Here is a 14,948-nt window from a genome sequence, read left to right on the forward strand (position 1 = left end):
ACCAACAATAGAACACCACTTGTCATCACCTACAACCCCCAACTTAAACCTGTCCAACACATTATCAATAAACTACAGCCTATATTGGAACAGGATACCATACTCAGAGGCTCTGGGAGACAGACCCATAGTCTCCTATAGACAACCACCTAACCTCAAGATGATTCTTACCAACCACCACAGGACATACCACACTAATACCAACCCTGGTACCTTCCCTTGCAACAAACCCCGTTGCCAGCTTTGTCCACATATTCATTCTGCTGATACCATTATTGGACCTAACCAAGTGAGTTACAAGATCAAGAACACATATTCCTGCGCATCCAGAAATATAATCTATGCTATCATGTGCCGAAAGTGTCCGTCTGGTATGTACATTGGACAAACATCTCAGACACTTCGCCAAAGGATTAATGCCCACAAAACAGATATCAGACAAGATCACAAAGAGAAAACAGTTTCTTGCCATTTTAACCAGAAAGGACACTCTCTAAATGACTTAGCCACCTGCATTCTGCTACAAAGACCTTTTACATCTGCACTTGAAAGGGAATCCTCTGAACTGTCATTCATGTTAAAATTCGACACTTGCCAACAAGGACTTAACAAACATTTGAACTATCTCACCCATTACCAAGACAGTTTCCCCAATTATCACCTCTAATACCATTAACTCACAAACATCCCACTCTCCCTACCTCTAATATCATCAATTCACAGACACTTACTTTCCTTCCTTCCCCCTCCCCGCATCCCCCTCCTCTTCTGCAATGTGATTTGTCCTTTTCATATTTGTTCATTTTTTTTAATTGTATCCTTTGGTATATATGGTTGTGACTACTTTCTTCCACTATTTGATCTGAGGAAGTGGGTCTGGCCCACGAAAGCTCATCATCTAATAAACCATCTTGTTAGTCTCTAAAGTGCTACATTGTCCTGCATTTTGCTTCTGAGATGTTAAGCGCCATGGTCTTGTTTGCTCCGATGTCCCATATACACAAAGAAGACAGAGATTTTGTTTTTGTTTTTTTTTTAAAGTAGAAAGCTCTTTCACATTCATCTCCTTTTGGTATGAAAGCTAATAAGCTCCATTTAAATTAAAGATAATTGGCACTAATTGCCTGGGATTACTTAATTGAAAATACAGTTCTTTAATTCTTTCCATTCACTCATTTGTCTGTTTCCTAAGATTACAGAAAGTCCTGTTAGAGCCATCCTTGTCGTATGGATCCAGGCACGATTCTATACTAATATTCAAGTGCAGCAAAATGCGTGTATTAAATCTCCATGTGCCATCACTGTGCATGAGTCCTAATTTATAAATCATGCTGTACTCATATCAGGGATGGGAGCAGAGGCTGGCTGGGAGTCTGGCAATGGGGGGGGGGCAGTGGCTGGGAGCCTAGCCAGGGCCAGGAGTGCAGGGCGGCCAGCGACTAGGAGCCACGAGTGCAGCATCTGGGAGCCTGTGGCCAGGGACAGGAGCGCAGCTGGGCCGCGAATAGGAGCACAGCCAGGATTGTGCCTGGGCTCGTGCCCTGCTGGGGCCACAAGCTCAGAGTGGCCGGAAGTCCTGGCGGGACCAGGAGCAGAGTCCAGTGATTGGGGCTGGTGGCCCAGGGTGGGGCTGACGGCCAGGAAGGGAGCCTGGGAGTGAGGGTCAGGAGGGGAGCATTCACTTCTCCTGGTCTGGCAAACTCCCTGGTTCGGCATCACTTAGGTCCCAAGAGTGCTGGACCAGAGGAGGTCCAACCTGTACATAACTAGGAAATACACAGTAGGCAGGAATAGTCTGGCACCAGCATGGGGGCGGGCCAGATGATTTCAGAAATCTTTTGCATCTCCAGCATCTGACTTGATTAACTGTATTTTACCTGAAGGTAAATGAATTTGTTCTTACCTGCTCCCCATCCATCATCCCTTAATGGGAATTTTGAGTTACAAAAGATCCATGTCCCTCTACTACTTTGCTTTCCTGCATTTTAAAACATGGTTCTTGTCTGAAAAATGACTTTGTGAAAATGGTATACTGAGGTTTCATGTCATTGTCAATGATTTCTAGATTCAAGTGAGCTTAATTTACATATAGAAAGACTTCTGTTGAACTGCCAGTCCTGCACTCTCACCCAGGGCTCTAAAGCCAAGATGGGTTCTTTGCATTTCATGTAATACTACTTGTCATAAGTAGGGTTGGCCGAATTTGGAGTGATAATATTATTAATAAAAATATTTTGATGGATAATATCAATGTTTATTTCAAGTATTTCTTTCAATCTTTATTCATTTAAATTTTCACCATTGAGGCTGATGGGGGAATTATTCAATGGCAGGAGACATTGAGAATCAGACAGTTTAAGCTTGTATAACTATTAAAACACAAGCCCCTATCAAAACATACAAATCAAACATCCTTAAAGTAAACTCAGATAAATACTAAAGCAGCATTTTTCTTACTCTGCCATGTTGTAAATGTCTGTGATGGATGGCATTATTTTTATGTATATACTGGTAAAGTTGACATTTATCAACATTTGCTGGTAAAAATGTAATGCTTCCGAGCCTTGTCGTAAGGTCCTGCTGGCCATATTAGGGCCTCAGTTACACTTGTACAAGCCATTTGCTTTCTTCTATTTGCACAGGTGTAACAAGTTAGAACTGGATACATTGTTTTGCAAGAAGAAATGGAATCCAGCACACTAAAAACTGACTCCACAATGCTAACAGGATAAAAAGAAAGTTGTAAAAACTTACCTTTCTCACTGAAGTCAGCATGACTCAGTGCAAGCAGAGAGCAGGGCTGGAAGGTGCCACTTTTTTATCTTTTGCAACTGAAACCACCTTAAGAATAGGTTTCCCTAAATTTAGGGGAAGCATTTTATTATTGGAACACTGGCAGTTTTAACATGAAGCCTTTAGTACTTTTTTGATTGCTTATTTTCTTAATGCTTGCCGGTGTTCTTTCACTAAGTGCCGAATAGTGGGAAGTAGCGATAGCTTGTTTAGAAGAAACAAATATGAATTATAAGAATACATCTCTGAAAAGCAGTATCTGAAGATGTTGAATGTGCATTCAGCTCATCTTATACATACATCCTTATAAATAAATGTATTGTTACAGAACCATATTTTGTTTTAATACCTGATTCTCTGGGTGTGTGGATAAGTATATTGAGAAATATGAATGGTCTGAAAATGGCTTTTGTGTACTGAATGCATATTTGTTTTTTTCAATATATAAAATAGGGAAAATCCTAAAATAAACTTGGGGAATGAGAGGGGAAGACTTAAAATGCCTGAAAAAGACATTCATAAAAGAGTCAAGCTTAAAAATATTCATTGGTTAGATATAACAATAGCACAGGCAAGTGTCCTCTCTCAGCTCAGCTGATGACTCATCCTTGTCCTGCTATTAAATTAGAGCTAATACTGGTATGGACCCTGCTTCTCAATGCATGCATGAGCTGTGTCCTCTGAAGACTAGAATGAGACCACCAAATTGCTTTTCACCTGCAAATTCAGTCAGAATGTGTCTGTAACTGTTTTGTCTCACCTGAAGTCCATATTGATGATATTGCTTTATTTCCTTTCTCTGATGATTTTCCACAGGGAGAAAAGGAATCTGCCATTTACTCCTATTCTGGCATCAGTAAATCGCCTTATCTGTTACCACCTGGGAACAGTGGCAAAAGGTTCTTTCATTATCACATTAGTGAAGATCCCACGGATGATCCTAATGTATATTCATTCCCAACTCAAAGGAAAAGTAAGGGAAACTTCCTACCTATTAAAATACTGGGTCCAAAAGCTTGAAAATTGACCCTAAATTTTGACTAAAACAGTAAGTCTGGCTGGGTGGGAATGTGTGTTTTCATGAAACTTCAGGGCTGACTGCAGAATATTCAGCACTTAAAGTAGAGCCCATGCATTTAGACTTAATGGTTGTTAGTGTTCTTTGTCCTTTGGGGTTTTGTTAATGTACTTGTTTTTTTTTTTTCCTCCCCCTTGTTGCCACGCTAGGAAAATGCCTGTGCTCGATGTATGCTGAAAGCTTGCATCTGTTGCCTTTGGTGTCTGGAAAAGTGCCTGACTTACTTAAATCAGGTGAGATTTTATATATTTTGACTTTTTATATAAAGGCTGTCAATTTAGGTGATTGAGGAAGGCTAGCCTTAAACCAGAAGATGGAGTAATTTTTTCCTTACGTTGACACATGTTAAATTGTACTTTGGAATGGCTTGAACCTACGTACTTCAATCATGTTCCCATTCCTGAAATTAAAGTACATTGTGATCTCACTGAGGTTATTACATTCGTCCTCATTTGCAGTGCCTGGGTGAAAAATTGTCCAAATTCCTTTTTCTGGAAAAGATACTTTGTCCTTTAAAAATGACTCATCGTGTGTAAGCAATGCAGCATTAGAGTTTAATGGTTGAATACAACCCCTGACCCCCAGTGCTCACTCTCCCCATCACATTTAAGTTTGAAAGTGTATTTATGGTAACAGAGCGTGGAGCTTTTTGTTCCTTTTTAATATGTAAGTATCACACATTTGAGAGAATGTATTTCTGTTAAGTCACCCTCTTGCTCGAAGGCTATGTCTGCACACCAGAGGGGAGGTGTAATTCCCATCTCGGAGAGATGTACACACATTAGTTCTGCATGAGCTTGCATGCTAAAAACAGCAGCATAGCTATGGCAGATCACGCTAGTGCCCAAGTCCAGCCATGGCTGAAACCCTAAGTATGTACTTGGGGAGCTGGCTCAAGGTATTTTTAGTATGCTAGCTTGAGCAGAGCTGTCACAGGTACATCTGCCTGGGCTGGGGACTATGCCTCCCAACTTGAATGTAGCAATCTGTAACGAAGGGCAATGACTGTGAATTGTGATGCATTTAGTCATATCTCTTTCTTTGGGAGAAGTGTGCTATAGTTTGTATGATTGTTCAATTTGTTCCTTGAATTTGATACATTCTGCATAATGGAAGTCTTCCATATTCGGCTTCATAAACCTACATGATTGTGAACCTAGCTGCCTTTTGTAAGCAAGTATTCCCTTGGGTCAGATTAAAATTGCACAGAACTTCTGTTCCTTGAAAAAACACGAGATAGCATTTCGGAAGGTGCTTTATTTGGAGCTTGGTTTCCAGAATTATGATGAAACTACCAGACAAAGCTATACTGCAATCCATGAAGTTGCAGCCTGGGCATAGACCTGTTCTGTCCTTACCAGGCCTTGTTTTTTAATTGTCTCGATGAAGATTGTTAATTAAGTGTGTAATTATTGGAAATTGTCTTTGTTACCCTTGGCTTACCTATTCAGTGATGCAGGGCAGAATTAGAAATGCTGAAAGGAACTTTCCTGAAACACATGACCCCTCAATCTTTTGTATGACCCGAGGGAGATATGCATGTAATTTTGCCCAGCTGCTTAACTTGGAAGTAACGTCAATGTTAACCTCCCACGGAAAGATTCCATTTCTTTTACTATTAACATTTTGGTGTGAAACTGATAAATATGTGGCAAGGATAAGCAAGGCAGGTGGAAAAATGGTTATTCCCTGTCTTTTGATTCAGCCACTGCCTGGGGGAACTTGGTTTAGCAGCATCAAGGTGGCTCAAAAGCCAGCACAAATCCTTGCCTACCACTTTTGTTTATGAAATCAGCAGTGAACGCCAACAGGATTTTTCATTACATAGTTTCTTTCCTTTCTAATTCTGGGATGGAGCCTACTAAGTCCAAAGGATCAATACCCATAAAACAGATATTAGACAGGATCACAAAGAAAAAACAGTTTCTTGCCATTTCAACCAGAAAGGACATTGTCTCAACGACTTGATTACCTGCATCCTGCTTCAAAGGCCTTTTAAGAATACACTTGAAAGAGAATCCTTTGAACTGTCATTCATGCTTAAATTCAACACTTTACGCCTAAGTTTGAATAAAGACTCTATTTATCTTACCCATTACAAAGATAGCTTCCCCAATTATCACCTCTAATATCATTAGCTCACAGACATTTACCTCCCCCCCTGCATCCTCCTTCTGTTCTGAAATTTGATTTGTCCTTTTCATATGTGTTCATTTTTTTAATTGTATCCTTTGGTATATATGGTTGTGACCGTTTTCTTCCACTATTTGATCTGAGGAAGTGGGTCTGGCCCATGAAAGTTCCCATCTTGTTAGTCTTTAAAGTGCTACATAGTCCTATTTACTGAGTGCTCAGTATTTCTTGATTAAATTTGTACTTTTAAAAATCCCTTATTAAATCCAGCGTCACATGACTTAGTGCCTTCTAGTGTGAATGGAAGAGAATGGGAGAAGAAAGTCTTGTTGCTCTAGCAGGTGATTTCTTGGTAGGGCCTCCAAGATAGATGTTGAACTAGAACTTGAGGGAATGTTGAAGGGACATTGTCTGTGACTTAAACCAGATTTTGCTTTTCCCCAGAATGCATATACAGCCACAGCTATCAATAGCACCAACTTCTGCACCTCAGCAAAGGATGCCTTTGTCATTCTAGTAGAGAATGCTCTGCGAGTAGCTGCCATAAATACAGTTGGAGACTTCATGCTGTTCCTGGGAAAGGTATGCTTGTGCTGTATTGTTTGGGACAAGTCTGCTTGCTGTCAGAAACCTTCCCCCCCTCTTGCTCTCCAGCTACAGTGTGCCTAAGTGCTTGATTTCCCACTGCCTGGCACTGTGACCCATCCCGTCCTGCTGCCTCCTGTCAGGAATGTGATTTAGAGGGAACTGAGCAGGGAAGGGAAGTGCAAAAGAAACTGGATGATAGGGGGGGGAGGGGGGAGTACTGCTGAAAATTCCAGTTTCCTCTCAATAAAACCAGTCTAGCTCCCATTTCCTTTGGCAAGTGTAAGCTGAAAAAAGCCTGGCCAGAAGTTTTTGGTTTGCCAGTGAAAAACCTCAAATGTAAGGAAAGCAGACACTTCCCCATACACCTTCTTTAATCAACCCCCTAGTTTGCTTTTAGAAAGAAGTTCAGACATTTTCAACCAGCTCTCATAGGAGGGATGGAATTGGAGGCAGCAGGACCTTGTACTGGCAGCTAGGAGTTGCCTGCTGTGGGGGTAAAGAGCAAAGAGTGGATACCAAGTATGTTCAGGATAAAAAGGTTACTAAGAACCGTTGTTACAGCTCAATTGTCTATTGCTTTATGAAAACCCAGAGCCCAGTTGTTGCTCCATAAGTGCTAGTCAGCATTTGGTCCGTCCGTGGGATGAACTGTCCATCTTCTCTTCACTCCTCTCCTTTTATTACACCCGATTACAGCAGGCTGAACTCTAAGTGAGGTTTTCTAATCCAGTAAATAAACAAATCAATAGAGTGCAATGGGAATGAGTGCATAATGAAGATGCAAGTCCCTTGGGGGTATTGACGTGCACAGTGCAGTTCTGTGGAGTAGTCTAACATGCCAGAAAACATCTCCATGAAAAAATGGCTTTTAGATCAGAGAGGAAAAAAGGCTCGGTTTACAGTAGAGACTGCATACACCATGTAATTTTGGCAGCCTTCCTGTTGCAAAAGGAGGGGCTGGAGAATGCTGAAGGGATATTTTGGCTAAGTGCATCTCTGCAATCAAAACTTTTATAAAGCATATTAGTTGATGGATCTGCTTATATTAATATTTATGTTCTGTACAAGGTACAGACCTAGAAATGGTCGCTGCCCTCAGGAGTTGATAATTTGACTAAATCATACGGTTCTCTCTTACTAGGGTATCTGTTTCTCTCTGGAAGGATGGGTGAGTGGCAGCTTTGTAGTTGAGAAGATAGTATTATTCTCGGTGCACTGAAAGCAAATATGGCTGGAGTAAGGGACATGTGGGGTTTAGGTAGCATTCAGTGACTTGTGGTGGAGTCGGTGCCCATGAGAATAAAAGGCGTGTGTGTGTGTCTCCTCACACAAGACTCCATTGGCTTCTGCCATCATTGTTGTCTTTGTTTTCTTTGCTTCAGGTCTTGATTGTTTGCAGCACAGGCTTGGCGGGGGTTATGCTGCTGAACTACCAGCGGGATTACACAGTGTGGGTGCTGCCTCTTATTATCGTCTGCCTCTTTGCTTTTCTGGTTGCCCACTGCTTCCTGTCGATTTATGAAATGGTCGTGGACGTCCTCTTCTTATGTTTTGCCATTGATACAAAATACAACGATGGAAGCCCCGGTAGAGAATTCTACATGGATAAAATTCTCATGGTAGGTTAGTTTTCCTCCCCTCTTCCTCAAGTCAAAGGAACTCTGCTCTCTCTAAATGCTTTAGTGCAAGCTTCTGATGCCATTCAGCACAGAAATTCCAGGGTCAGCCATTTTGAGAGATCTTTCTCTTGGTCACAGAGAAAGGGACGAGGCACAGGTTGGGGTTGGTTACCCAGGCCAAGAGACCAGACTTGGCTTAGACAGTCCTCAAACAGCTGCACTGACAGCCCTTTCCTGGAGTATGTCTCTGAGCCTGAGTTGATATCAGCACCTCATTTGACAGGGACAAAGTAGGCCCTGTCACAATTAAGTTACAGCAGCCACTGGAGCTGCGCCGCTGTAAGGGTGGCTACGTGAGAGATCTGTGCCGACGAGGGAGAGCTTTCCCATCAACATAATTGAACCACCCCCTTTGAGTGGCAATAGCTATGTTGGCGAGAGAATTTGGACACACTGCCATTTATGCTGGCCCAATTTATGTCTCATTGGGGTGGGTTTTTTCTCCCACATCCCTGAGTGACGTAAGTTTTGCTGACATAAGTGGTAGTGGAGATATGGCCTTAGTTTCACTTCATGTGAAATGCACTCTCATGCATAAGCTACAGAGAGACTCAAATTCAGTTATTGTTAATAGTCTGATTTCTGTAATTTAGTAAAATCACTCTCTCTAATCCAGCATATGAGAGCTAGAAACGTGCAGAGAATTGGTGTTTAGATTGTTTACAGTTCTGTCGCCAACTAAGGGGTGCAGTAGATACTAGGGGCATAGAACTCATAAAAAAAAAAAAAGCTTCTTACATGATGCTTGCACATTTACAATAGAAAGAAGGATTGAAAGACTACAGGACTGTAGTGTATCTGTTGGTCTCTTTAATAGCAGGTCTAATACACTGGTCGCTTCCATTTTAATGTTTTAAAAAAATGGGGAAGGCGATGTCCATGGGAAGAAATAATCTCACAAGATGAACCCCTGGATATGGAATAGTTTTGGGAAGATGTGTGCTATGGGGAAAAGAAGAAGGCATTGCTAGAAGTAAAACAATCCCAGTGTGTTTTTTCTGTTCCAGGAGCGGGAGACAGTTGTAACACCACATACTGTTTTCACTGGGCAGAAAACAGTGGCTGGGATCTGTATTGATTTTGTGCCAGTCATCAGAATGTGGAAGCCAGGGATGGTTGGGGTCATGGTAAATGTGCTAGGCTCTACAGATGGGCTAGTTAGTATTGTCTGTAAGGATTTTCTTTTTATTCTGTATGGGAAATCTGAGTGCCAAAGGGTAAAAGAGAGAGAGGGAGGTGATGGTTCTTGCTTTTGTATTCACTTCTTGGGGCACAAATACCTTTTTGTGACACCAGGGAATTTTATAGGAGAACCATAGTTTGCACATTCCCTAGCTGTACCTCTCAGTATACTGCCAGAGGAAGAACCATTAAGCCACTTGATTTACTTTGCAGGAGTTTGTGGAGAACAGCAGAAAATCAATGAAAGAAGCTGGCAAGGGAGGTGGAGCTGAAGGCAGAGAGCTAAAACCAATGGTAGGTGCAGATGAGGAGGTGGCCATCCTCCAAGAATTTCACTTTTACTTCCTCTCCCTCTCTGTCTTTACTGACTGCACTTCTTCAGGGGAAGTTTTTGTGCTTTGTATCACTCAAGATGTTCTGCTTTTTCTGTTTGTGAGCTTGCCTATCACCTGGATGGCAGAGTTTTTGTCACAGCTGAGACCATCTCCTGTAAAAGTAAGCTGAAAGGAACTGTATCTTGTGAAATAGCAATACAGTGTAAGAATGAAATGAATTGCATTCATGCCCACAACATGCTAAGTGGCATGTACAAAAGACAGTCATCTTATTTTGTAAGATCTGTGAGGCAGAGATTGTAATTAATTACTAGGGTAAACCAATGTAATCCTCTTTCCATGGTGAACTAAATTGTTAATGCTTTGTGCCATATAAAAGCCTGACAGACACTTTGGAGCTGTCTGCTCAAACAATGGGGACAGGCACTTTTGGGGTCACACCAAATGATTTCAGACGGTGGCAGGGGATTGGATACAGTGAGTCCTTTCAACCTGCTTAAAATAACATTTCTCCCAGTTGTTTGTTTTATTGCTAACTATTTATGTTGCTGTTTCTTGCACTCTCTATTTCCATCTACTTTGTCAGACACAGGGACAATGCATCACTTACGCTTCTGAGATCTTAAACATCCCCTGTTTTCACTTACACTGTGCCTGTTTGACAGGCACCGCATGCGAAAGTAGCCTGTAATAAGGAACATCTGTAACTAACACAGATAGTGGAGTTATCCATCTTGGTACTTGGAGAACTGGGAGACAGGCTTTCTGTGTATAGAAGACGGGGACTGAACTAATTAGAGATGATTCTGTTAATAGCAACACTAGAACACTGTTTCCTGTCACGCCCATACCTGCCATCGGGTGGGGTTTACGTTGATTCCTCCAACAGTAGGTAGTAACTCTTTTAAATCATAAAAAGTAATGAAATCCAAATAATTTCCTTATAGTAGAAAATGCCTTTTTAACGTGACAATTGTAAAGCCGGGCTGTGCCTGTGTTTTCACTAGAAAGTTGGAATTCTTTCTCTCTGATAAATTCTGTAGCCGTGAGGAGTATTATGCTAAGTTTATTTATACAATCAGTCTTAGCATTCCAGGCTAGGTTAGAAAAAGTCTGTCATGATTATGGGTGCCAAGAGTTGGTTACTGTTGTCATCTTGAGAACCGTGCAGAGGAATTCCCATACGGTTTCCACAGCATATAGACACTTAGTCCGGTGATAGCGGTTTTGTTCACTTACTGTGACCTGTGTGGATTAGTTCAAACTTCCCCTTGCACAGTCTTCTGGAAGGCCACCATTTTAGTCACAACTGACCTTTCTCCATCTTCAAGTATTTGTTTAAGCATCAGTGCTGATGTATTTCTAAATACGTAGATCAAGGAGGTTTTTTCATATGTATGAGCTACCATTTTCTTCAAGGAGTAATTTCAACTAAGTGAATATTTGAAGCTACTGCTGGGATGTTGAGAGCTATCTATGGCTCTGCACAGCTCCCATTAAAATAAGAGGGAATTAGGTGTTCAAATCTGTTAGGCAGCAATGAAAGATTTAACCTAAAGCTTTTTACTCAGCTCCCAATTCCAAGTATTGGCTTACATCAAGTAATGTCCACTTCATAACTAGTGCATGTTGCAGGTTTGAGATGCTAAAGGCTGTTGATCTAGCTGCGCATGCTCAGCACCCTTGGAAGTCGGGCCTTTTTTGTTTTTTTAGGAACGTAACTTTGAGTACTCAAGTTTTGAAATGTTCGCTTTCGGTCCCTTTTAGAGGATTGCTTGAGAGATGGTGTAAGTTGGGGACAGGACGGCAGGAACTTCTACATTGCATTTCCCCTTCTGATACTAACTTTGTTGCCTTGGGCAAATTATGGGGCAATATTTTCTGGAGTGGCTTCCAGTTTTTGGGTGCCCAATTTCAGCAGCAGGAGTCCACAAAAGCAGGATTCGATCAGCAGTATGGCTAACAAGGACACACAGATCTCTGCTAGTTAATGCTGACCTTTTGGAAAGGATCTAAAAACCTCATGCTTCTGTGTTGATGCCAATCTCTAACTAGTACAGATTGAGATAAAAATCTTCATTTAGGGCAGGTTATCACACATTCACCTACTGTGAAGTTTGTTATGTCTTTCTCTGAAGGCCACTGTCAGAGAGGGTACTGGACAAGATGGACCATCGTTTTGATCTGGTCCAGCATTTCCTCTGTTTCTAAAGTTGAGTACCCAAAAATTAAAGGTCACCTTTGGGAGTTTGGCTCCTCACTGCTTTGCTTTAGATCCTTCATTTATAAAGCAGAGGGAATCTCTCAAGATTAGTTCAGAAATGCAAATGGCTACCTAAAATTACACTTCTTCAAAATCTGAGTGGAAACATTTAGGAGTTGTCAGTTCTTAAGAGACTGTCTAGGTTCAAGAACAAGCGTTTCAAACTTTACTCTTTGTAGTGATCCTTTTGGCTCAATTTCTTCAGTTGTCCTTTGACATTTGTCTAAGACTGTACTGTATGACTTTGTTTTCTAGGCCTCTGGAGCAAGTTCATCTTGAAACTAGCCAGCCATTATGGAACCCATTGACATTCCAAAACAATATATATAAATAAGCAGCCAAAATCAGAAAAGGAACAGGGATTTAATACTTTTTTTAACGATTATTTTTGTGAAACATGTACTCTTTTCATACGGGTGGCTTTTACAAGCAACTTTATCATTGTTCCGTTTTTTAATCATTGTGGTCATGGAAATGTTAAGATTCTTATCTGATTAAGATACAATCTAGAGGAGGAATCACTTATTTAAAAAAAATTAAATCAATACAGTGGGTTAGAGTATCAGATTTATCAGGTGTCCCTCAAAATTGAAATGTAATGGAGAATTATGTTTAAATCAACTCATTTAGGATTTTATAGTTAAACTCAAATATATCAGACTTCTGAGGAGATGCTTCAGATTTAAAAAAAATCAAATTGTAGGTGTTTTAAAAAGAGTTTCAATGAGAGTCATAATTATAACTCATTTGCAGTCAGTCCTTGTACCCACCAGCTCCAATGGGGTCTAGTGGCGTTGCACGTTCAGTTTTGTTTATAAAGTTCAGCTATCAAAATAACCAACTCCTCAGGTATTTAAATGTGGGAGCCCCTGCATTTCTATGAAAGAGAAACTAGAAAATGGGAAAGGATGAGTTTTATATGCAACTGTTTTCCATTTTATTTTTATTTTTCTCTTTGAGTTCAGTAGCCTCCCTTGCACTTCAGTAAGGCTCCTTTGGAGGGTATGGATTCTTCACAAACGAGCAGTTGAACAAACTGGTCCTTAAAACTCAGCCTTAGCCATACTCCTCATGATTCATTCATGACTAGAGGTAAGGATGCTGGGCACATAGAGAGAAACTGTACAAAGAGTACTGTATGTTTTTCATTTAACTCCAGAGAGATTTAGGAAGTGTAAATGTAAATGGCCAGGCCTTGGCTGTTTCCTCATTCATATTTGTATGTATTGTAGCAGATGGGCAAAACAGGAAAGGGTAGATAAACATTTCTTTGGAAATGACACTGCCATGGTATCTAAAGTTATCCAGTAACCATAAGAGAACTTGCTCATTTTTATTCTTGAGTGTTCAGAAATTTTCATTCCTGAAGCTTACCAGATATGAATGCTAATATTCCATTGTTCAGCTTATTGTAATGGTAAATGCTTAGTGTATTTGCTAAGAATTCATGATCTGTTCATGCTGTATACTCCTTTTTGTTACAATTTTTTAAGAAAACTATTTTTGTTAATGTAAAGTTAATATTTCAGAGCAGAATTTTTAAACTTATTGCACTAAATACAAGCTCTGTAAGAATAAATAATGCCTCGATGGTTTGTTCACTCCATACAAGAAAATCTTTTGAAAGAGAGCAGCCCTTCCAGCTAAGCTTGACAAATGGATTAAAGAGGGGTGTGTGGAGAAGCATATTATTAATGCCACCAGGCTTTTATCCGCAACTGTTTGCTTATGTGCTTCCTTTCAAAGGATCAGACCTTTAAACTGCTGCCGAAGGTAAAAAGCATCCTGTATTTTTTTAATTAATGAGTGCTCTTAACAGTTCCGGTGGTAGCTAACAACTTCTGTTTTCTTTCTAAAAGTCATTTGATACTTCAATTTTTTTCAGACTTCTTGCAATAAAAATCAGGATTAATAAAAAGGATTTACTCTTTTCATAACCCAAACCAAACAGCATGAATAAACTGTAGCTGTTTGAGGGGGAAAAACTGGCTTAGGCTCTGATCCTGCAAACACTTATGCAGCTGTATAGCTTTATTCACAGAAGTAGGTCCTTTGACTTCAACAGGATTGCTTGGGAAAACAAAGTTCTGCACTTGTGTAAGCAGTAACTGGATCAGGGCTTTAGTCTGGGATTTTAATTGGAGCACTGGTTATGTCTCTCAATGTAAATTACATACATCTGTCAGGACCTCTAGGAGATGTTAGAGCAGCCTTAATTTGTGCACAGAAGGAGTTTCATCTGCATAAGTGGCCAAAAGTGCAATGGCTCAGCTGTAGCTCTGGAATATGGACACAAAATACTTGCATAAATCTGTGGGGTTTGGCAGCAAGTTAAATACTGGCTCAGCAGGATCAGAGAATTTGGATTCTAAAGCTAAGGAAAGGATTTGTCATGTATCTAGCTGCTCCACAGAAGCTGCAGTTTACACCCTGTTTCTGAAGATATCATTTGATGGGCCCAGGCGGAAGTCTTGGGTTCTGCTCACTTTGATGACCTACCATCAGATTTCTGCCAAGACAAGTTCCACAAGTTTGGATTCTCTGCTCCCTGGAAGCTGTGGGGAGGATGCTTTTCCGTTAACTTACAACTGGAACTGTAATCAGAAACAAATTTTGTATTTTTGTATATCTTGCCTGTGCACCATTTTTATAACAGGGCCTGTTTTACAAATAAATTGGTTTTATTATCACAGCGTGTAGAAGTTATGGACAGCACTTTTGTATGGGTAGCAATCATTTTCAAACGTATCTATCATTATAAAGTTCTTAATCAAGTCATGCGTACCCTTCCTTAGTGTAGGTGCAGCATGCATAGCTTTTCAGTTACAGAGTAGGGTCATGCCTTACAGAACTATCGCACATGCCCTGGCTGTTCCAAAGCATTCCTTTCCTATGCT

General features: G+C 40.6%; 1 protein-coding gene across 1 annotated transcript in view; it reads left to right on the plus strand.

The window, feature by feature from the left end:
• The window catches only part of SLC44A1 (solute carrier family 44 member 1), an 80,308-nt gene extending 65,565 nt beyond the window's left edge, over positions 1–14,743 (plus strand). Inside the window, exons 11-16 of the mRNA XM_075931356.1 lie at positions 3,610–3,766; positions 4,021–4,104; positions 6,449–6,586; positions 7,975–8,211; positions 9,667–9,747; positions 12,307–14,743. Of these exons, the coding sequence (XP_075787471.1) occupies positions 3,610–3,766; positions 4,021–4,104; positions 6,449–6,586; positions 7,975–8,211; positions 9,667–9,747; positions 12,307–12,330 (721 nt within the window). The 3' untranslated portion in view covers positions 12,331–14,743. The remainder of the gene's footprint in view (positions 1–3,609; positions 3,767–4,020; positions 4,105–6,448; positions 6,587–7,974; positions 8,212–9,666; positions 9,748–12,306) is intronic.
• Positions 14,744–14,948: the final 205 nt, after the last annotated feature.

This window comes from Pelodiscus sinensis, chromosome 6, assembly GCF_049634645.1.
Source record: "Pelodiscus sinensis isolate JC-2024 chromosome 6, ASM4963464v1, whole genome shotgun sequence".
NCBI classification, from domain to species: Eukaryota; Metazoa; Chordata; order Testudines; family Trionychidae; genus Pelodiscus; species Pelodiscus sinensis.